This window comes from Azolla caroliniana, unplaced genomic scaffold (genome assembly GCF_043228905.1).
Source record: "Azolla caroliniana isolate FFs.n. ecotype wild unplaced genomic scaffold, voAzoCaro1.0.p SCAF_5, whole genome shotgun sequence".
NCBI classification, from domain to species: domain Eukaryota; kingdom Viridiplantae; phylum Streptophyta; class Polypodiopsida; order Salviniales; family Salviniaceae; genus Azolla; species Azolla caroliniana.
In genome coordinates this window covers 20545142-20570835 of record NW_028230440.1, presented here as the reverse complement: position 1 = coordinate 20570835, position 25694 = coordinate 20545142, and the positions used below count along the sequence as shown (strand labels likewise).

Below are 25694 nucleotides of genomic sequence, written 5' to 3'. Positions count from 1 at the left end.
TGTCGCTTCATCTAGGGGTTTTCCACTCTATCTCATCCTCTTATTGTCCTCATGCGCAAAGGTACTCCCTTTGTATGGACCTCGGCGGCACAAAATGCGTACGACTCTCTCAAACACACATTCACCACTGCCCTCGTGCTTCTACATGCTGACCCCACATGACCTTTCCAGGTCGAAATTGGTGCCTTTGACTTCGCCATTGGTGTCATTTTATCCCAGACCGATGACTCCAACATAATGCACCCGGTGGCGTACTACTCCCGTAAATTCACGACATCCGAAATCAATTATCCAATATACGGCAAGGAGCTTGCTGCTATCATTGCCGCCTTTGAAGAATGGCGCCCCTATTTGGCCGGAGCACAACACCATGTCCAGGTAGTGACTGATCATAAGAATTTAATTTATTTTTCCACTACTCGTACTTTGAATCAAAGGCACGTTCGTTGGTCGACATTTCTCGCTGACTATGATTTGGAGATCGTATTTCGACCTAGTGGCCAACATGGGAAGGCCAATGCTCGTTCTCGTCAACCCGAATTTGTCATCCGCCCTGTGGATGCAGCTCATGCTCAACAATCTCGTTGTTTTCTGAAACCCGACCAATTGCATCTTTTTGCCATTTGTATGTTGCAGGATGATTCATTACTCTAATAGGTCATTGACGCATCCATGATTGATGGATTTGCCAACAAGATTCGAGATAGTCTACAAAATCCCTCCAAGACGCCGAGAAGGACAGACCTTAACCACTTCACCATACAAGATGGTTTGTTATTCCACGATCATCTCTTATATGTCCCGGAGGGCCCGTGTCGCACCCGAGTGTTGCGGGAATGCCACGATGACCCCCTTGCAGGGCACTTCAAAGTTGCAAAAACCCTCGAACTAATCTCTCGAGGGTACTAGTGGACACAACCATGGAAGTTGGTCAAAGAATACATTAAGACTTGTGAGGTTTGCGTTCACTCCAAAGTTGCTCATCATCGGCCATATGGCTTACTCCAATCGCTTCCATGCCCTAGTCGCGCCTGGGCCTTTATCTCTATGGATGTCATAAGCGATCTACCCTTGGGCAATAGCTATGACTCAGTGTTGGTCAGTTTACAAAGATGGATCACTTCACTCCATGCGCAAAAACCATTTCCGGAGAAGGAATGACACATCTACTCCTTAATCATGTGGTTCGTTTGCATGGCCTCCCCAACGATGTCGTCTCTAATCGCGGACCCCAATTTGTCTCTCACTTCTGGCAGCGCCTGCTGCAAACTTTAGGCATCTCCATCAAGTTTTCCTCCACTTATCACCCTCAGACTGACGGTCAGACGGAGCGTGTCAACCAAATCCTTGAGCAATATCTTCGGTGCTTGGTTAGTTACCAACAAGATGATTGGGTCAACTTACTTTCACTCACAGAATTCGCCTACAATAATTCTGTCCGTGCATCGACTGATGTCACTCCGTTCTTTACAAACTATGGTTTACATCCTCACTTCAACATTTCCCTCCATACCACTTCTGTGAATCCTTCGGCAGAAGGTTGAGCCCGCGTTTTAGAGGAGCTACATCATGACTTATCCTTGGAGCTTCGTCTCTCTAGTGAACGATACAAGAAGCACATTGATCGCCATTGATCTAGCACTCCACCCTTTGTTGTTGGCGACATGGTCTGGTTGTTACGACGACACATCTCTACTACCCGTCCATGTGAGAAACTTGATTACAAGAAGTTGGGACCATTTCATATAGTTGAACGCATCAATCCCATCGCCTTCCGGCTAGCCCTTCCATCCCATTTCCGGATTCATGATGTTTTTCATGTCTCCCTCCTTGAGCCCCACTATGCTTCACAACTCCCAGAACGCCAACCCTCCCCCCCCCCACCTGTGCAATTGACGACCGGCGAGGAATGCGAGGTCGACCAAATACTTGACTCACGTTTGCACCGTCAACACCTGCAATACCTCGTCTTGTGGAAAGGTTACCCCTTGTCTGATGCCACGTGGGAACCCGCGAAGAATTTACAAAATGCCCCAGAGGTGGTTCAAGATTTTCATCTCTGATATCCCCACAAACCGGCGACAGGTTTGGGAAGGGGGATAATGTCATAAACTCGAACCTCTGACCTATAACACACCCAATACTTAGTACAATTAGATAAACCATTTGGAAATCCTTAAGTTATATGTAAAGTATATGGTTAATCTTGTATAGTCTAGCATATAGAATATTCTAGTGTTTAGTATATTCTAGAAATGTTCAATGGTATATTCTAGACGAGTATATTCTACAGATATTTCTTGGGTATATTCTAGAGATATTTAATCTCAGAACTTGTATAAATATGTGTGTTCACCTAGATTACAATCAAGGTGAACAACACCAGTTACGGAGTCTTTCAATTAATCAACTCATCCCTTTGGTTATCTTCTACTCTCTTGTGTATATCTTCTACTCGTGACAACTGGAGCCCAGGTTAAAACTTCCTTGAGTAGGTCGAAGGCGTGTTGAGTAGATGGAGTCCATTGAAACGACATCCCTTTACGAGTAAGCTCAATCAAGGGTTGGACTATGATGGAGAACCCCTTGATAAATCGCCGATAGAAATTTGCGAAACCAAGGAATGACTAGACATCCTTTACTCGTTTTGGAGTGGCCCATTCTTGAATTGTCCTCATTTTTCTCCGATCCATGATGATGCCCTAGGGGGAGATAACATAACCAAGAAATTCTATGGAATTGCAATCAAACTCGCATTTTTCTCTCTTGGCATCAAGGCCATGCTCCCTGAGTTTCGAGAGAATCAATCGAACATGGTGAGTATGCTCTTCAATGCTCAACGAGAAGACAAGAATATCATCAAGGTAAATAACGACAAAGTGATCGAGATATTCTCGAAATATGTCGTTCATCATATGTTGAAAAACAACTGGAGCATTGGTGAGTCCAAAAGGCATTACCTTGTACTCGAAGTGTCTATATCGCGTACGAAATGTCGTCTTCCATTCATCGCCAAGTTTAATCCGAACCAAGTTGTATGCTCCCCCGCAAGTCAATCTTGGGGAAGACCTGTGCACAACGAAGTTGATCGAGGAGCTTTGGGATGAGAGGTAAAGGGTATCGATTACGTATCGTGATTTTATTGAGGCCACGGTAATCCACACACAGATGCAATGATCCATCCTTTTTCTTCACAAACAAGATGGGGGCCCCAACTGGTGACTTAGACAGTTGGATGAAGCCCTTTTCCAAATTTTCATCGAGATATGTGCAAAGAGCCTCTAGTTTTGGTTTAGAGAGACCATAGATGGGCCCAAAGGGTGAAGATGTGCCCTCCTATAGATTGATCGGATAATCATATGGTTGATGCTCCGGTTAGTGATCTACATTCTTCTTCTCGAACACATCAGCAAAGTCACCATATTTGGATGGAAGCAAGTCCAATTTGGCTTTCATAGGAACCAAAACTAGGGTACTTAACTCTGAGTCATTGCCCATTGAGATGGAGTGCATTGTGACTGGGGCATGAGCATCCGAGTGCATCGGTTCGAGTTGAATGGAGGAGTGCCCAACAGAAAATGATTTGGGCCATTCTGACATGACGACATTGGAAGCCTCTCCAACCTTCATGTGAGTTTGCGGTTGAAAAGTAAGTGAGTGGTTGTGCCAATCTATAAGAGGGTTATTCGCTTTCAACCAAGACAACCCAAGTATGATTGGATGCTGCGGTGAAGTGATGAGGTAAAATGATAAGGCCTCCTGATGGGTCCCAAGCTGCAAAATGAGGGGGACCATGGCTTTGGTGATTGCGCCAGAGGAGAGCATTCACCCATCGATAGCTTCAACTGGGATAGGTTTGGACAACCGGACAACAGGAAAGTTGTGTTTACGAACGAACGTTTCGTCCATAAAACACGTCGTGGCCCCAGAATCGAGTAGCGTTAAGGATTTGATTGAAATAGACCGGAAACTGAGAGTTACCTCGAAGGAAAAGTCGTTAGTACAACTTTGGGAGCCGCATGTATGTTTGTTGTCCAACCACATGGCTCCTGCTGTAGTTGGACATCGTCGTTTTCCGAATGTTGGGACCCACTAGTTGGATTGTCCCGATAGACTTGTCGCAGATTGCTTTTGAGTGGGGAAAAATGAATTAGATGGGTAGAGGCGCTGCAGTATAGACATAGCCCATTAGTTCGTCGATGGTGTCGTTCGGTTGTGGTGAGTGGGGCTCGAGCTCAATCAATTTCCATCGGCATAGGATCATTGAACGATGTCGTTGGAGAATATCTCGTAGTCACTTGGGGTTGTACGATAGGTTTAACGTGGAGAAAGGGCGACAACTTAGAAGTCGCTCATTCCTCTTGTCGAAGTTCAAAAAGGCAATTGTCACAACTGACTGCTTGCTTGATGGCTTGCGATAATGAAATCGGCTCCGGGAAGTTTAGTAGTAGATTCTTAACATCACTTCGAAGGCCCCGACGAAAATGGTCGCAAAGGGCTTGGTCATCCCACTGAACATCACATGCCAATTGTCTAAATTCGGATGCATCAACAGACACTGGACGCTTACCTTGATGTAATGAATAGAGTTTGGTAAGGCTTGTTCGACTTCGATTTGTATCCCCAAATGTTGCCTCGAACTCTTCTAGGAAAGCAAAAAATTGTCGAGAACTGGCGATGATGTTTTGACCAAAGGTGCAAACCAGCTTTGTGCAGCTCCCGAGAGGAGAGTCCCAACAAGGCCAACTCGGCAAAAATCATTCACAATCTGATTTATGAACCCTCGGAATCGCGCCCTTGTGCCATCGAACTTGTCGGGTAAACTAACATTGGGTTTTTTAGTTGAAGTGGGGTGAAGAGGAATTGGAGCGAGGATTGACGAGGAGCCAAGCTCTACAGATTGGAGATTCCTTGATGTAGGAGGGCACTTGGGTTCTTCATTCTCCAATTCCATTGGAGTCCTAGCTTGGAGTTTCTGGAGAGATTCCCGAAGATTTTCATTTTCAAGTTGAAATTGATGCATGGCTACCAATAGTTGATTTATGTTCTCGGTAGAGTCTGGCATGATGAGGCTTTCGAGACTGAAGGTGAACAAACTGTCATAGACAAGTAGACGAGGCTCAATACTAAGAGAGTGAGAGAGAGATCATAGACAAGATAATAAGAAAGAGAGAGAGAAAGTACTCAAGAGAACAAGAACTGAATTATGATTCTGTAACTGGTGTTGTTCACCTTGACTAAGGCCAAGGTGAACCCCTGTATTTATACATGTTTATGGGCTCTAAATGTAGCCCCATCCAAAGACTCATTTTCATGCAAAATCTTCTAGAATGTTCTAGCTTCTGGAGCTTTCTGGAAGCTTCTAAAATCCTACATGTAGGTAGAATAGATAATCTACAATAATCTAGTAAGGTAACATGATTATGTATTGGATGTATTGGTTAAAACATATTGATTAAATACAATAGGTCAAGAGTTTGAAGCATGACATGACTATTGTCATGTCCATGACACCGAGCCAAACAACCAAGACACACACATAGAGTTCCTTCTGCTCCACAAGATCACTTACACTCTCCACTTATTTACAATTCATATATTTCTATGATGTGAGTAGACCTTCCCTTTTCCACTTTTCTACCTTCGGGCATGCCACATCATGACAATGTGTTTGTTGTCCTCCTTTGTCATGTTGTCCATAGCCAACCTCGGAGCGGATTGGTTTTCAAATGTTGATATCTCATTACTCGTTGTAAGTCCTTAAGCACATGGACAACATCATCTTCATCGTAATATACGTCGATGATCTCATAATAGGAGGAGATATAACATAGCATATTGAGGAAGTGAAGAACATTCTTGAAGAAAAGTTCAAGATCAAGGATCTACAAGAGTTGTATTACTTTCTAAGGATTGAGATCATGCATTTGGTTGATGGGGTATGGCTCTCACAATATCAATATGCCATGAAGTTGCTGAAGAATTTTGGCTTGGTGGATTGCAAAGGGATATCCACCCCTCTAGATCAGAACACGAAGATCCTAGCGGATGTTGGACCAATATTGGAGGACTCAATCATGTATAGGAAGATTTTGGGCGGATTGATCTACCTCATGATCACTCATCAATATTTGGGTTGTGCAATGGTGAGTCAATTCATGCAAAACGCTCAACAACCCCATTTGGATTATGTCAAGAGGATCCTGGGACATGTTGAGTTCGCACGGACTATGGAGTTTGATACAATGCATTACCGCTAGTTGGGGTGGTCGGGTACACAAATGCTAATTGGGTGGAAAGCCTAGTAGATAGAAGATCTATGAGTGGATACATGTTATCACTAGGTAGCGAAGCAGTAACGTGGAGCAACGAGAAGCAACCAATGGTTACACTCTCCAACATAGAAGTAGATTACAAAGGGGCGACAATAAGTTTCTATGGGGATGACGTGTCTTCTACTTGATCTAGGGATCAAAGCGCCAAGCACAGGAATGATATAGTGCAACAACATGAGCAATATTTAGCTCGCTAAGGACCCTGTGTTTCATGTGTGCACAAGCACATTGAAATACATTATCACTTCATTAGAGAATGACTTCTTTCTAATGACATTAATATTTTCCAAGTAAACACAAGACAACAAATTGTGAATGTGTTTACAAAGGCTCTAGGAGTGGAGCAAGAGGAGTTTAGAAGAGGAATTGGAGTACAACGGTTAGCAATAGCAGATGAATAGTTATCGGAGTAGGCTAAACAATAACTAGCAAGGGCAAGCTACTTGGTGAGTTGGCAAGATAGCAATAGAGCACAATACTTAGTCCATAACGGGGATTTTTTAAGACCACATAACCACACAATCCATGTTGGACATTTTGTAATCCTACATTGTAGGACCTAGGCTTAAGGAGGATTGTTAGAAATATAAACTTACACTAGTATGTGAACACACCCTAGATAGGGAATCTCATGTGAAAAGTATATACGGCTAGCCACATTTTTGTGATCAAAGCTATATAAAGCCAATCCGTATTTCTAAATATTGTAGCTCATTGTGCATACTCTCTCATGTGTGTTTGTGTATTCTCACGCTAACCCTTACCCAAGTAAAACAATTTCAAGAGGTGCAACATGAACTCAACATCAACAATGATAATAGGCTAAGCAGATATTGAGTGTAATGTTCGCACAAAATGGCACATTGACAACCATAAAGTTGTGATACAAACAAATAGGCCACATCAGCACATTGACTTTCAACATAACATTACAAGAGAATGTTGTGAGCAAACTATCGAGGTTGAAGAACCTTAGGTTTGGGCAAGCAAGATAGAAATCCCTTTTCGAAAGAAGGAAGCTAGAGCGAGAGTGTGATTGAGCTAATAAACTCAGAGGTGAAAGAGAGATGATGGTGGTAGCGTGGTTAGATCCAAAACACTAAGGGAGTGGGTTGTTGTGTGGGGAGAGAAAATAGAGAAAACTATGCAAAAAATGGAGAGGAAATGGTAGCCAATAAGGTCCCTTTCTCATTATGTGATATTTGGGACCAATTCTTATTGATAAGTAACTTTTAGGTCATTTGGACATTTTCTCGCATGGCCAATGGCAAAAAGTTATAAAGATAATGTAAATGCCTATAACCCCCGAAATTCGGGCCAAAAATATAGTAAAGATGTGTCTAGAAAGTTCTTGAAAGGGGCTTTCACATGGAAGGGTCAAAATATACAAAAAGGAGAGTCCTTGGAGCCTTCATCCCCAACAACCTCCCACTTAAAGGACCAAGGAGGCTCCTTTAAGCTAAGTAACTCCCACCATCTCTATACATAGTTGATGTTGTGCCTTGGGTAGACACTTTGTCAGAGTATGTCAAGTATTGACCTTGATCAAAGTGAATCAACCATCCTCTAGCATTTCTCTGATGAAGTAGTATCTCACATCAATATGCTTTGTGCGAGCATGAAACATTGCATTCTTTGCCAAACATATGGCACTCTGGCTATCACACCCAAGAATAGAAGCCTTTTTAGGCATCCCAAACTCACTACACAAGCTAGCTAACCAAATGGTTTATGTGGACGCCTCTGTGGCTGAAATATATTCAGCCTCTGTAGTATATAGTGCAACTATCCTTTGAAATCTAGAGCAACATGAAATAGCTCCACTTGCAAGGATGTATGCATAGCCATTTGTGGACTTGCATGTATCCATATCACCTGCCATGTCTAAATCACAAAATCCTTTTAACTCTAATTGACCCTTTCCAAAATAGATGCATTTACCTTTGGTCAATTTCAAATATCTCAATATAGATTTGATTGCCTCCCAATGAGCTCTACCGGGATTAGCCATGAACTTGCAACAACTTCGACTGCATGAGCAATGTCTGATCGAGTGGCAACCATAGCATACATAAGTGAACCACAAGCTGATGCATATGGAACATTTTTCATGTAATTGATAACATCATCATCTTTGCGACAATCATCCTTAGAAAGCCTAACATGTGGCTGCAATGGCAATCCAATAGGCTTAGCATCAACCACATTAAATTTGTCCAACACTTTTTCAATGTACTTTTCTTGGGATAAATGAAAAGTATATTGTTTCCCATTCTGGAGCATTGCCATCACTCTTTCTTGGATTGTCCAGTTCATCCATTTGGCTACACCATTCTGCACCAGGGTGTAAGGAACGGTTCATTGATGACAGATCCCTCTTTCAAACAGGTACTTCTTGAAGGCTCTAGAGGTGTATTCTCCTCCGTTGTCTAACCATAAGTTCTTCACTTTATGGTCGGATCAGTGTTCGACTTCGGTTATCCACCGATTGAACGTCTCGAGTGCTTCATCATTGGACTTAATTGAGTACGCCCAGACCTTGCGTGTACAATCATCCATGAATGTGATAATGTACCGTGCACTACCTAGAAATCTCTCGGGCATCGGCCCACAAATATCTCTATGTATTAGTTCTAGGGGTTGTCGTATCGTCTTGTAGTGAGTTGAGTGAGAGCTTTGGGTTTGCTTCCCGTATTGACAATGCTCACAGAAGTCAGACTCTTCATGTCTAAGCTTCGGGATGTAGTGAAGTGCTGAAAGTCTTTCCATCCCAGTTTGTGACATATGACCGAGTCGGTCGTGCCACAGTGACGAGGTCAGCATTTTGGTTACATTGAGGGATCCCCTCGACTGATCACTATAAGTGGTTGCACATTATTGTACTTCACACCATGGTTGACGTGCATATTTCCTTTTGAAATTTGTCATGAAGACTCACTCAATGTCATCTTGTACCCATCTTCAGCCAAAATGCCGATGGAGATAAGGCTCCTCTTTAGGTTGGGTACGTGCTAGACTTGGTGCGCGGTGATAATATTTCCATTTAGTGGTCGAATGGGTAGTTCGCCTATTCTAACGATTTGACACTCATACCCATTGCCGAGTCGAACTAAGCCGACATAGGTCAATAGTCCAAGAACCATTCTCTATGGGGGTTCACATGAAAGATGGCGCCCGAATCGAGCAACCACATCTGTACATCTTGTGCATTGTACAAGATTTCGTCAATCAACGAGCCTTCTAATGAGAGGAATTCTCCCAACTGGGATTCGGCAACATGAATTCGGTTGCCATCTAATGACTAGTTCGAGTCAGAAGAGCCTACGTTCCACTCAATCCTTCTGCTTCTACCCTTTTTGTTCAATGACCAACAATCGGAAACATTGTGGCCAGTCTTTCTACAATGTGTGAAGTAGGTGTTCGACATTCCACTTCTTGACTTCGATCACGGTCGGTTGTTTCTCCTTCTTGGCTTCCTCTAATCTTGGCCGATCCTTTGAGTCATTCCCCTGAAGAAGCATGTTTCGGCACTGTCATTGACGGTGAGTCCCATCGATTTTCTTTGAAGCTCTTCAGACAACACCGCCCCAATTGCTTCATCAAGTGCTAGCTTCGTCGAGTTGTTGGTGACGGTGGTGTAGAACACTTCCCAACTCATTGGGAGGCTCGAAAGAAGTGCAAGCGCCTTGATTTCTTCTTCGAAATTCAAGCCTTGTGGGGTGAGTTTGGTCAACGCCCGATTGAATGTGTTGATATGGGAGGTAGTCGGCTCTATCTCCCGCATCTTCATATTGAACAATTGCCAAATTAGGATGATTTTTGAAGACCTCGACTTCTTTTCATATACAGAATTTAGCTTCTCCCATAGGGTGAATGCAGTCGTCTCTTTGACCATGTTGAAGTAGACGTTTTCGGCTAGATGCATTCTAATGGTCGACCTCGCAATTTTGTCGAGTGATTGCCATTCTTCAGTTTCCATCATTATCGTCTTGTTGTTGTGCTGAATCGCCTCTATCTGGTGTCTGATGATCAGCACGTCCCGTGTCATTTCCTTCCATAGGGCAATGTTTTTGCCGTCGAACTTTCTGATTTCACAGCCTGTGTTGGATGTTGAAGCCATTGTTCTTATGGCAATATTGGTCAGCCCGGTCCTTTCCTTTAAAAAAAATTTCCTCTTCTTATATTGATGTTGCTTGTCTCCAAGATCACTCTAATACCAATTGATAACACTAGATGTGTCTAATTGATTGTTGTGAGAGAGGTTGGTCGACTTGCTAGGAAGCATGTGTGGATCTTCTTGATGAGAAACAAGCAAGAGTAGAGTAACCATGAGGTTGTTGTATCCTTGTTCATGTAGTTAGTTATGCGCAAAGAATACAGCAAGATAGTTACATACTCGGCTAAAGGTGTTGATGTGGGAGGTGGCTAGATCGGTCTCTCTCATCTTCATGTTGAACAGTTTTCTGATCAGTATCAATTTCGAAGATGAGGAATTCTTTTCATACACAACCTGCAACTTCTCCCATAACGAGAATGATGTTGTCTCCTTGGACATGCTGAAGTAGACACTTTCGGCCAGATGCATTCGGATGGTGGAGCGCGCAATTTCGTCTATGGATCTCCACTCTTCGGCTGTCATCGAAACAAGTTTTTCACTGTATCAAATGCTTCGACCTATCTTCTAATGATCAACACATGTTGCATCATCTCCTTCCACAAGGCAAAGTTTTTGTCATCAAACTTTCAGATTTCAACTCCTATTCTGAATGTTGAAGCCATACATGTTCTTCTTTTGAAAGTGAGATTTTACTAACCTATCTTTTCTTTCCACTTTCTCTGTTGTTTTCTTGCCACTAAACAAAAAGTCGCTCTAATACCACTTGAGGGATATAGGGTTCGAGATGTGTGCAGAGGTATGTGAGAACTTGTAGGTTATGTGCACAACAAACAATGCGGAGAGTATGATAGAAGAAATGATGGAAATGTAGAAACAGTTCAAGCTCTAACGGAAGCTCTCGTTATTCTGTAACTCTACACTCAAAGACTCAAGCTACAAGATCGTTACTGTTATAGTGTTAGGTTAGAGCTTATATACTAAGCCCTAACTATTTGGACATGTTCACATTAAGATACAAAGTGGACGGAGTCGGCCTTTTATGCCAACACGGTCCGCACCGGAGACTAGAACACCAACGAGCATGAGCGACCCTATATGGTCCTCACCAGATATTGGAACACCAACGAGCATGAGCAACCCTATATGGTCCTCGCCAGAGACTGGAACACTTAACGATGAAAGCTAGGCAAAGTAGTGTTGATGACGACAACAACAAGGTTGAAGATGATGATGTCAAAGATGATGCAATGAAGTCAATGATGTTGACGAAGCGTCTTTGGAATAAATGACTATAACTATGGCAATGATGGAAACAGAGAAATAGATGAAGAGGATAAGAAACACAAAGATCAAGATGTTGAGGATAAAAAGAAACACAAAGACACATATATAGATGATGATAGAAAACACAATGACAGGGACGAAGCTGATAAGAAACACATAACTAGAGATGAGAACGGTAGGAAACACAGGGAGAAGGATGACAATGACAAAAAATGCAGAGATAGGGATGTGGAAAATGATAAGAAACACAAAGATATAGGCCCGATGATGATGATAAGAAACACTGAAATAGATATGTGGAGGATGTGAAGAAACTAAAAGACAGAGACGATGATGAGATGAGATGAAACTAGGAGATAGAGATGTGGAGAGGATGCGAAGAATCTAAAAGAAAAAAATGATTATGAGAAGAAAACTAAGAGATAGAGATGGTGAGGAAGATAGAAAACGAAGGGACGTTGAGAACGGTAACTCTGGAAGCAAGGACAATGAAGATGGTAACTCTAGAAGCAAGGGCGATGACGAAGACGAGTGATGCTTCCAGTTGGAAGGGATTCAAATTGTCACAGACACACCAACCCTAGACTACGACAAAGCACAGATGACGAGGCTAAGACCGATAAGGTTACGAATGTGGAACTCGACGTGATGAGGCTAGAAACTCAGGAAGTTGGGAGCGACAAGACGAGGAACTTACGACACAAGAGCATAAAGACAGAGATGTAAATCAAGGAGAGAAGATGGGGTTAAACGAGAATACTAGATTGATGTGTCAATGACTAGCATTGAATCCCTTGAAAGGGATCAAGGAAGTTACAAGTATTTATACATGTTTGTGGCCTCTACATGTAGTTCCATGCATCGGCCCATTTTCATGTAGATGCTTCTGGAACTTTCATGAAGCTTCTAAAAACTCCTAGAACATGGAATAGATAATCTACTAATAATCTACTAAGATATAAATAATATGGTTATGTATTTGGATGTGTTGGTTAGAATATAACACTTGACTATATACAAGAGGTGAAGAGTTCGAATCTTGACATGATTATTGTCATGCCCGTGACATACACCATAACAAACGACCAACTTCTAATTCTCCAAAACGAGCACACAGAACTCTAACAACACTTTAGTAGGTAGCATCAAATGCTACAGGAGTTGGAGGAAGAAAAAAGAAAAGTATACATTGTTTGAGTCCCTCCACGAGCTACAAACCTCCGCGCAACAAGACCGAGAATGGGATCGGGAACGGTACCAGCCAAAGCTGGAAGAGAAAAAGAATTGGCTCCTCCGATGGTACGAACAACACGTAGAGCTGATGGGGCAGAAGGTTGTCGGCCTAAGCACCTCGTACCAAATCCAGACAGCTCAGCTCGAACTCAATGTCGAGACTGCCAAAGTTGCAATGAACATTCTCCGTGTCAAGTATGAAATGGGCAAAGAGCGAGTCAAGGCATTGATTGCAAAACACCGGATGAAGCTTAACCAGAAGGTCGAAGAGGCACTCGCGGCTGGCAAGAGTGGTTGGCTCAAGCAGCCGAATTACGAGTCTTCCGAACAGATGCCGAGAACCAAAAAAAGGAGGGTCGCGGATTTTACAAAAATGGACGAGAATAGCATTCAGATTCTCCACGAAGACCTCACCAAGGAATTCCAATCCTTGGTGTGAACACACACCACAACCATCAGAACCCTCCTTGAGAAATTCAACGACGATCAACTCCTCGCCATCAAAGCGGATAGGTATGAACGCGAGCGCCTCCAGGCCGAGAAGGAAGAACTGGTGCACAAGCAAAATTGGAAGTCTTGCCCGGAAATGCAACACAAGAGCCACACATTGAAGAGTTCATCACCAAGGAAAGACAAGGACAAGATCAGGACCATGAACCGACGATAGAAGAGAAGAAAGAACCAGAACCAGAAACAGGGTCAGAACAAAATAAAGAGCTGAAAGTAGAAGATGTGACGCACCCGGACCAGGAGATCGAACCGGTGGCCAAACAAAGCAGGGAGCCAAAGCATATGAGGAAGCAACTCAACGAGACGACGCCCAAGAGGCCGTTCCGGAATTGGCAAACCAAGCGCTAGATCTTTCGGCCACGATCAAACCGGACGAGCCAAAATAGGAGGAGGGCCTTTGGGCAATTTTGGAAGAAGAATAATGTATCGTAGAATTTTTTTTTGATTCTTTCATTTCGGATGGCAATAATTTCACTTTTCGATGTTGATTTCTTTAGTTGATTTTTGGGTTCGACATGCAAGGCATCGTCCCACGGGCGTGCCCCAAGTGCTATCTGTGGGACAATAAGACAAACGTGTGAAAAGGATCGTAAAAATAAAGTGTGAAAGGGAACGAGTAGGTCAAGATAAAAGAAGCCGAGCACTAGCAGCCGAGGGGAAAAGTAACTGAAATACAAGCAACCATAAACATAGGCCAAGGATCAGGAGAGAGTACTTGGAATGCATCGATGAAGGAGAGAGCTATATAAATTGTGAAGTGGCGAAAACAGAAGAGAGACAAGGGGACACAGACGATATATCTAATTCGAGTCAGAGTGACTAAGCTTAGAAATCTAAATCTGTATTAAGAGAGTGAGTGATACCCATTATACTCAGTTTGTACTACCATTGTATTATCTATTCAGTAATCAATTGCGTATCCTTTTTGGGTCCATCTTTGTGCCTGTCTCATTTTCAATTATATTTCCGATTGTGTTATTTGTTCTGTAAGTCGTGAGTATGGATCGGTTGTAGCCGATTCTCAGAGTGTCCAAACCAAAAGGGTGTAACGTTCGGCCCCTACTTGGCCCTACCTTGGTCTCTTACACAACCACGATTCCTTGACCTGATTACTTAGGAGGAGTAATCGAAGGTGTTCCCTAGGAAAGGAGTAACAAAGGTATTGGCAATTCCCCATAAATTACCCCAATTACAATGATCCTTGTCAACCTCATCTACATGTATTACTTCGGCATATGTCAATTTTTTCTCATTAATTTCCTCAATACCCTTAAACCTCTTAGAGCTTCCAATGTCTTCCCTTTCACGATTACATTCAACCATCATATTACTCTTTTTTCGATCAATTGTTTCCATATCGATGTCCCCCAGAATTTGTGAGGAATTCATGTTTATATCCATTATTATTGATGTGATATCGATCCGGGATAAAAACTATTTTCCATGAACAAGAGAGACAACCGGAACTCACCCAATTGAGAGAGATCGAAGAGGATGAAGACAATAGAAGACCCGCAATGTGTGTTGAGTATGTGGATGCCGACAACACAAGATTCCTTATTTCTATCGATGTTTCTCGTACATACCACCAAATTTAACTTGCTTTATCTCCTTACAAAGCTCTAATCGAGGGCTTTTTGACGCTTGTCTTTGTGCCCAATTCCATTGCCGATAAAGAGCGCAGAAATAAAAACAAATTCTCTTTCTCTTCTTCCCTTCTCCCCTCACAAGTGATGAGAGTGGCCGGCTATGCACACTTTGCCCTAAACACGTTCGTGAGTCTGAGTATCACACTTTGATACAATGCTCTGCCTTTCATCATATTCGACCATGATTTCCACATCTCTTCGACTTAGCCCAATCCTTACACAAATTTCTCTCACAACCACAATGTGCACTCTCGATTGCAACATTCATTGGTTGCTACTCACTTTCACATGTATCACGTGAAATGTAATATTGTTGGTCTCATAGGTCATATTTGACCTCAGAAGACGATAATATAATCTATCTATCTATCTATCTCCTCTCATGTGTGTCTATGTACACCCAAGCTAACCCTAACTCCATTTCAAGGATGTCGACACGTATTTTCACAATAGACCTTGAAATTGCTTTGTGTTTTCTTTCAAGTGTGTGCACGTGTGATTCGATGACCAAGTCAAAGTATGCTTAAGTGCTTGTGCGTTATGCACTTGGATATAAGTATGTATGTGTGTATTTAATATATGAGAGTGTGCATAAGTTTAAATAGTGATGTTATTATAAGCACTAAAGTATGTGCTTGAGTGAGGGTATATATGTAATTTTGTTTAGATGTATGTATAATCTCAATGTTGTATATGCATATAAGTGAAATATGTTGGTGGATAATAGGGGTATTTCAAGAATTGAGTTTAGGCCTAGATGGCCAAGGGTTGACCTTATACTATCAAAAGACATAAAGCTCATTAGTGAGGAATTATTGAGTTTGAACCCAAAGCCATGACATGATGTACTTTGGTGACTCAAGTGCGAGTTGCATGTTGGGTATCGTGCAATCATAATGATTACACAAAAAAGACCGGAGATTGTCAATGAGAACCAAAATAAGAAATATCATATTGAGGCCTTATAAGGAGCACAATTTGAAAGTGATGATGGTAGGTTCATGATCGCTAAAACTGTGAACGACACTACGGTTTTTATTGTAATAGACACGAGCTGGGATGCCGTTGTGACCATCAACAAGTATGATTATTGGCAAAATTGGAACAACGCTAAAATGCTCCCTTCATACGTCAAACTGTTGATGGCAAATGGGTCCATCCTAAGAGGGGAAGGCATGGTAGTGATACCACATATTCCGGGTGTATGGGTCGAATTCTACCTTACCTACGTTGTCTAAGAAGCTCTTTCACTCAATCTATGTACTTTATCAAGACAATTAAAAAATTAAGAGACAAGAAAATATATGTAAAAAGGATATTTAGTAGTTAACCATAGTAATACAAGAATATTGGTCGTACAGAAAAGAATTTAAGAGTGATCAGTGTGATCTTATTAGAGAGGGAGAGAACCTTTATACTACAATATGAAATGTGAAGAATAATTGTTTTTAAACGTCTACCTATAGTAAGAATAGTGAAGCATAATTGAGAAAAAGGCATGAAAGCAACTTTTATGCCTCTTTCACACATGTCCAGTCATGAGGTCCTTTTATCTGTCACTAAGGCACGAGGAATGAAATGTATGTATGGCGACTACTTAACACCAAGTCTCCTTGGTCCCCAAAACCTTTTTCTAAGTAGTTTGCTTTAAAGTGATCTATTTTACTTTTCAAACAAGGATTTTTCAACAAATACAATTATTCTTCATATCACCCATATTTGAATAGTTCACCAACCCAATATCTCCTAGGAGAGCATTAAACACCCATATGGTTCCATGAAGATGTTGCACCACTTGAGCAACCCCATGTTAGGAGAACATTCTCATATTGTGTAAGGCAACTGAGGACCAATTTTGACTACTAATTGTTCAACAAATTCATCATCTACTTATCTATTGCTAAATCTACATGCACCAAACTTCAGCTTTGACATTTGTATTCGGCAATGAATAGTATTTTCCCCACAAAATCCCATGGCCATGCCAAGGTGTTGCCCATCCAAGAGGACATAATATCTTGGGTAGTCATTTTAGCTTCAAGGTTCATCAAGGAATCTTGACAATTAGGAATGGTAAGGACTTAGAAGTTTAGTTAGTGCAAGTAATAAGACAATCAACTTATGGAGTTGAGGAAGAAGTCTAGTCAATGCACACCTCACAATGAAAGAGCATCTTCTATATAAAATTTAAGGTTAACATTACAATCATGATTAATTAAATTGTCATCACTCTAACAGAAAGCGATGCAAGTTAGTTGCGGTGAATGCACACCTCACGATGAAAGAGCATCTTGTATATAAAATTTAATGTCAATATTATAATCATGATTATTGATAGCAATATAAAGGAAAGCATGTGCAACATGATCATCATTGCAATAATTATCTAGAATGATGACAAGCAAAAACATCAAGGTGACACTATGATGTCTATGGATTACATTACAAACAGTGATGAATTCTAACGAAATTCAAATTCTATTTGATAAGTTTTGTTTCATAAACTTAGAATCAAATCTACGATTTGTTATGCTGAAATAACTTAACACTTTGGAGCATGTATTTTTGCCATAATATTCGACAATACATTTTTCTTTTGCTTAAGAGTTGTTGCTCCACTATTCCCCAAGATTCACTTTGAGATCCTCTTGTGCAACTTCGATGGAACATAAACCATCCGTGAGATACCAATCTATAAGTGTTCAGATTCGAGCCTTACGTTAAGAGTGAGTTCCTTTTTCTTTGCTAGCTCAAGTTTTACGAGCATTGATTTTTACCCATACACTCTACTATGTTCATATGTTGGGCTAAACACAATCCATCCACGGATGGTTGCCCCTTTACATTTATACAAAAGATTTATATACACTATTGTCGTTCATAATTATAGATTGTTTTCTTTTATATCGAGTAAAACAACATTTACACAAACACCATTTTCAAATGTTGCTAAATGGTATCATATTTTAATCAATTTACATTAGTACATTGAACTTACCCACTATTAATTCAACTTAAATATCTTCTTCCATAAGAAATCACCCATTTTGTAAGAATTTGAAAACCAATTATTTGAAGCAACTCAAATAACTAAAAGCTGATTTGGGAACCGGTAATAGACAAATGAACTATGATTTTGTATTCAATGTAATAATGAACAAAACAACCTTGATTTTGTATATGTGCATCAACATTTATAAAATTCAATAACATGGTATCATAAAGTGATGCTTGAGAAATTATTGTATAAAATTAATCAAATCAATGTGGACGCATCATTTTCTTTTCTTGCCTTACCAAAATGTGTCGAGATTTACACTCAAAAATCCTGACATAAGCTTTCCACCTGTAGCCCGCATACAATCAAGAAGAAGGCTCCATGTAGATCCCAATGGTCCAATAAAGAAATCTGACTCTAGAGCCATTAGGAAGTTTACAAATCCATTGTTTGTGCTAGCCTCTGTACCAATGCTTTGTTCATACTCGAACATACTAATTGTCCCAGTTTGCCTAGTTATGTTGGTGTAGTAGATATTCCAATCTTTATGATTCTTTGATTCCTCGATTACGTCCTTTGGTTGCAATAAATTAGTATGTGAGAACCAATCATTAATAATTACATGGTTAAGGAAATAAAAAAGAATGCTTATATCTATCAAGATATTCATTTTAAAAGAAGAAAGCAAAAAGATATGGATGAGCCAAAACAATATTTAATCTCATTGGTTTCTTTTTATTGTCGCCTGTTAATGTCCTATCGCTTTCTAATCCTTGGTTACAAGAAATGAATATGTATGAAATTTACCTCGTTTTTCAAATTTGGATCACCAACTTTTATAAAGTGTTGCTTTCATGCACAAATCCTTGGTTGTTAAATTGAATTTGTACATTTCTCGTTTTTAAACGTTAGATCATTACCTTTTAGAGCACAATATTCTCGTTTTTCATACTTTGTTGCCGAAAGTTTATTTTATGAGAGCAATTTGTTGTACAACCAAGATTACGATGAATCATCTCAAACTAGAAATATAAATAAGTTATGATGGAGATATTATCAAATCAAACTTGATCACACAATCTTAAGTCTAGATGTTTAGAACCTGATGAATGATGTAAAAACAAAATGCTTCGTATTGTGTGTTATTGTGTAAGACATGCTTTTGTAAAATAGGGATTGACTTTCTTCTCTCTAAAAACAAGATTGGATTTGCATGTTCCAATATTCCTAATTGATAATGCATGATTGAAATATGAATATTTGTAGTTCTACTTGAATATATCTTTGGTACTTCAAGTTTGAAATTCGTTGTAATATTGAGTTGATTAGAATGAAATTTGTAATCGAGGAACGAAACAAACATGAGATAATAGGGATAAACTTGACAAACTACAACCAATTGTGCATGTGAGCCTCCTAGTTATGGTTTGATGGTGAACCAATATAACCATGCATTCAATGTATTTCTGACCAATAAGACAACAATGAAATGGGACCACCTATCTTGTATTAGACTACATACATAACCACTGAATGCTCATAAACTATTTTGGGACAATTCAATTGTGAATTAGTGTTGAAAAAGAGACAATGTCTAGGCCTAGAGAGAGAGAGAGAGAGAGAGAGAATATACCTCCATTTCAGTGGCTAACCAAATGTTAATAGCATCGGGGAAGCTGGCGCGTAGCCGAGAAGCCAAATCCATATATTTTGTGTATGGGACCATCTCCATTTCCCTTGCTTTGTCACCTAACCTCACATGCATGCTAATCATTGGTCGAGGAATCCAAGGTGATCGACTCCCCCAAATAATCCTCTCCATGTCTCCCTCTATGTTGTTTGCTGCAATCTATTTTCAAGAAATGAGTTAGAAAAGTTTTCTAGCTAGTTAGCATTTCAATCCAGCTCTCTCTTAGTGTTGATGAACAACACTTTTTTTGCCAAATCTCAAAGATTGATATTGCATAGCAATTTGCGATGTAAAATTTCTTTTGTCTAACTCGAGATATTTTTTCACGTGGAACAAAACTAGTTGAGATTAAAGAGTCTATTCACAATACCTCAGGCCAAGTCGATGGCAAGGTTGATAACATGGCTCGAGCAGCAGTAGCTCCAAAATATTGATGTCGAGCTTGGTTCATGAGACGACATGTGTATTCGCTCGGGAATCGCATCATGTATCGAATTGCCTATAAGTTTTAGACAAAAAACTAATAAAAATGAGTAACAAGACGTATTCCATTTTGGTTAATGGCTACTCTTATTGCAAGGCTAATATTATATACCTAAGCCCATTACGAGTTACCAAACAAGGGTTTTGTGATACTAATCTCCATATTTAACTATAATTAAGGTACTTATTAATAGTATGGTGTTAGAGAAAGTATAATAAGGATTTGAGTCACTAAAGGATTGGATAAGGTAAGTGAATTAAAAAAAGATTTGCCATCCCATGTTCAAGGTGAGGTAACTACATTAAGAAGAAATTAATGACGAGATACTCAGTTAGGGGCGATTCCCTAACAATTTGCCTCGAATTACTCAATTGCAAGAACTTGAAAAAGTTACTCGCATTCTTCCAAAACTGTTGTTGACTCCCTGGTCATTAATGGATACTTATACAAAAATCGAAAACCATTACCATTATCTTGCTCTAGTCTGACATTGATTCTTAGGTTTCTAACCTAATGTTGCATAAAATAGCATTCGGAGAACCTTAACCAAGTAATTAAATATATTCCATATGCCAACATTTATTCTTTAATTGCAATTTGTGGGGACGCGTTTACACATATTTTGAAATTTGAAGTATCATGTTTCCCTTTCCTAAGTAGTCACTCAAATTTATACACCATTATGAAACAAATTTGCTTGATATTTAGATCATACAAACAAATGCTTGAAAAGTTCTTAGAGGTTTTAGCCATATAATGGTGCATTTTGGAGTGTGAGTATTATCAATGGTTGTAATGAAAAGTGAAGATAAGTTCCAGTAGGATTTCATTGTATGGGTTTGAAGATCAAATGTGAATAATGCGCAATTATGTAAAAAGCCATCGTTTTTTGGTTTTGCATAATATATGTATGTACAGACAAATTATTTCCTCAATTTAGAGCTTAACATGTGGCATGTGAACCAATCGAGTGATAATCAAGACGGCATACTAAGGCTAACCACCACGAGGACATGGATTATATCAGACATTAGCTAAACACCATGACGAGGGGGGTAATTCTAGCTAGAGAGACTTCAATATACTCAAATATGTAATGCCACACACATTGAAAAGGACTTCCCAATAGTCACCCAGAAAATTAAAAGTATTTCCTAGTGCCAAATGATGCAAATCTGCGCCTAGATCGCATTGTCCTCAAGCAAACCCTAGATTTATGAGCTTTTTATAAAAAAAAGGCATCATTATTAGGAAAATTTTGGAAGGACAATAGGAAAGAGACTTGAGATTTAATGACCTGAGCTCTCCACCAACGCCGATCACTCGCGGGATGCCTTATGAGCTTGCCATGAACATCCACTGTGGTTTGCATGTAGTCCCATGGAGACCCCCACCTACTGTACTAACCAAAACAACTGCTCCATGTCAATTTTAAGTATGGGCCTAACATTAGTACATACATACATGACATAATCTTTCCCTTTTTGGGTGTGTCTGAGACTAAATTTAGCCTACAAATTCTTAAAAACCTTGCATGACATGTTTCCTTGGTCATTTATTTAGTAAAGCCCTAATATTGGTATATTGACTCACCTGGAAATTGGGCTATTCCACATGTCCCCCCAGCCATACTTGGTATTTTCTACAATGATGCCTTTCTCCACAGCCTCAGGCTGAGATCTCAGTTCCAAAGCTCTCATTTTGCACTCCTTGGTCGTCTCCGGCAAGAAATAACAATCCCATTGGTTGCGCCGATCCCCTAGAGAAAACACACTCGTGACCGTTACAAGCTAATCTATCGCAATTTTTCATTTTGTGCCAATCTCATCATTCTTGGTCCTTAGCATCCATTTTTAAAATCCAATCCTCTAAGCATCTATTGTATAATCATTGATCAATTTATAGTCCAATCCTAGCATCTATTGTATAATTGTTGATCAATTTATAATCCAATCCTCCATCTATTGTAGAATTGTTGATCAATTATATTCCTCATATTGTTTCGATCCAGGCCCTAGTTATATAATTGATGTTCGTATCCGAGGGGGCCAAATCAATGGTTCCTATATTTGGGCGTAAAAAACACGTTTTGCGGAAGAACTTCATGACAAGGTTATATCTAGAGTTGTTTATTATACCTTCACATCCTGCGTGATCTGCCCTTCCGAACGAATCACTTACGAGAATCCGATTCTCTCGGACCGCGATGGAGAAGAATGCCAACATGCACTTGATGCGAGCCCCGAGCCCAAAGCCAGCCCCATTCTCCCAATTGACCCACATAAACCTTAGCCCCGGATCGCTACAGTTCGGGGGGTGTTGATGCAACCAAAGATCTTGCTGCACCCGCCTTGTCAAGGGGTAGTTGTCCGCATCACCACCTTCTACCTGCCCCCATGAAGATTCACATAAATCATTCGAACATTCAGTCAATTATATAATTGGTGAGGAGGCCATCATTAGTGACCCAAATTATTCGATCAATCATATAATTAGGGCATCCCAAAAGATCACCGATGTCTTTCCACCGTTATGGCTGAGAATATAGATATTACCATGGTTTGGGCATCATTAATATAGATATTACTATGGTTTGGGCATCACTTAAATAGATATATTACTATGATTTGGGCATCACTCAAATATAGAAATTACTATGGTTTGGGTATGACACAAAGAAATTACTATGATTTGGGCATCACACATACAGATATTACAATGATTTGGGTATCCCACATACAGATATTACTATGATTTGGGCATCACACATACAGATATTACACTATGATTTGGGCATTACATTTTTAGATATTACTATGGTTTGGGCATGGTGCAGGAACAGTCTATGAGGGATTAATCAAACAGGGTAAAAAATGACAATAATATTGTCATATTAATGTGACAGACATACACACATGCATACATGGTACATACATACACACACACATACATGGTACATACATACACACACACATACATGGTACATACATACACACACACATACATGGTACATACATACACACACACATACATGGTACATACATACACACATACATACATGGTACATACATACACACACACACACACACATACATACATACATACATACATACACCATGTATGTATGTATGTATGTATGTATATACACAAGCTGAAGCCTAATACCCATGGTGGTCTAGGGGTGATGTTGGAATCTTCCAGATCGACATGGTCAAACTTGCTGCGTAGCGCGTCGTCCTCCACATCTTGGAGGTTCCCTTTCCATAGAGACCATGGCGGAGGAGATCCATCGGTACCTCGCGTGTCTAGGGCCTTGTCGTGTGCCGCCTTCTCGCTACAATTCTGCCAGTATGGAGGCTTAGGGAACAAGGTGCTATGGTGAGGATGAGTTTCATTCTTTATGAAATCACCCCACATGGACAAGAGGAGCTCCCATCGATCCCGATCTTTGTCGCCTTCTTCTTCGCAACCTCCTGAGGTATATAATCAAAGGCAAAAACAAAAAACAAAACAAAAAAACAGAGGCAATCAATCTTCAAGATGGCAATCAATTTTGCATGACAAAATAAAATAAAAAACTCATGATTGTTTATGATTGACAAATCATGAAAAGAGAAGGGGAGTAGAGGCAGCACCCCCTGAGATTGATGGGCTACTTGTAGTGCAGGGGGCATGGGAGAGCTTGATGCCAGAAAAAACAGGGGAATCATGGAGGTTGAAGTTATTGAAGGTGAAGATGAGGGCAGCAAAGACAGAGAAGCCTGCAAGGAAGCCAATGAGGGCAGGCTTGGCACTAGGGGAATGAGCAGAGACATGGAATGGGTAAAGGCCAGCAAGGCTCATGGTGTGTGTGGATTGATTGGTGAATAAGTGGGGTGTGGGTGTGGGTGTGTGTGCCCCTAGAGAACTTGTGGGTGAGGGTTGAAAATCTAACCTTGACAGGTAAACATGTCTGTAATGGACAGGTGTACATAGAGATTAGTTTTTTTACATTTTCCATGTTCCGAAATGCACACGAAGACGAAGAAGACGAAGATGAGCCCCCCCCCCTCTCTAGTATACATATGCCACTTCACGAGTTTTCGCGCATCTTGAGTTTTATGATGCTTAACCTTTCATGCGTCGGGTTTTGCTTGGCACTCAAAATTTATCACACTTTGTCGTGAAATTATGTTGTGTATGTTGAGAATATATATATATATATATATATATATATATATATGCTAGTTGTAGTTGGTCATGTTATTCGTCCTCTAGTACTAACCTTTGCATCTCTTCATACACATAAGGTGATGATCCTGCCATTCTGATACGTCGACAGTTTGACTTGTGTGTGAGTGAGTTCACCGATGTGTAAAGGGCTCTCCAAGTGCCGAGGCTCAATCACGAGGATGGTTAGATGCAAAAGTTGGATTTGTTGTATTTGGGTTGACATTTAAAGGGTTAACATTTGCAATGTAATGTTCCAATTTTGACATTTGTTGCTTCATCGGTCATGCCTTCAGTAGTTTGTCTTCGATGATCACATACTTTGTAGCATCATTTGAGAGCTTCAATAAATCTTTATTGCCCATCTTTTAAACCATTTCATAATGGAGCTAGTTTTGGGCCCTTTTTTCTTTTTTTCTTTTGTAGGCCTTCTTTATTATTTCCTACCGTTTGTCAATGCATACACCAAAGAGTGTGGGAGAGAGTAGACATCGTTTCTTGACATCCAGGTTCAAGAAATGCTTCTAGAAACCATGTTATCTATTTTCAATTCATATCTAACACTCATGTAATCATGCTACATCTTCTCTGTACTCTAATTGCATCACACTCTTTCATTCTTTTCCAAATTTCACTTCTTGACACCGTGTGAAAGGAAGGGTTTCTTGAAGGTCACAAAACAACAATAAAATGTTTTCCTTTGAAATCAACTTGCTTATATAATTGTTCTTATGTAACCGGATTTATCAATACATAGACCAAACTTATATATCTCTTTTTTTAATGGGTTGCTTTAATCCAATTCTCGAGACAAACTTCAATGGTTACTATTTGTTGGTGCATTTATGGCTTGTCCATTTCACGAGCTCATTTGTCATTAAACTTGCATCTACTGATTTGCCATTGGATATCTTTTTTGACCCACTATTTAGCAATGGGCACAGTTTCGGCTCAAACCGAACCGAACTAGTAAGCAATGGTTTAACGGTTTATCGGTTCCCAAAAAATTTAATGGTTTAGATTTTAGATAAACAGTTCGATTTTGGTTCTAAAACTCGGGTTTAAAGGTTTATAGGTTTTGGTTAACTTTTTTTTTACCTTAATAGTTTATTAATTTAATGGTTCAATTAAAGTTTTTTTATTGATTTAATAAATTTAACTTAAATGCTTATTTAATTGAATGTA

The 25694-nt window shown here is 40.1% G+C and overlaps 1 protein-coding gene across 1 annotated transcript; it reads right to left on the bottom strand.

The window, feature by feature from the left end:
• Nucleotides 1–18244: 18244 nt before the first annotated feature.
• On the bottom strand, nt 18245–24171 carry LOC147864392 (uncharacterized). The gene is made up of 8 exons (XM_087320184.1): nt 23936–24171; nt 23466–23773; nt 22439–22688; nt 21894–22059; nt 21598–21697; nt 20187–20315; nt 19760–19975; nt 18245–18700 (listed from the first exon to the last, which is right to left on the bottom strand). Exons 1-8 carry the CDS (start codon nt 24141–24143, stop codon nt 18422–18424), a joined length of 1656 nt encoding a protein of 551 aa, XP_087176310.1. The 5' UTR covers nt 24144–24171; the 3' UTR covers nt 18245–18421.
• Between the last annotated feature and the right edge of the window lie 1523 nt (nt 24172–25694).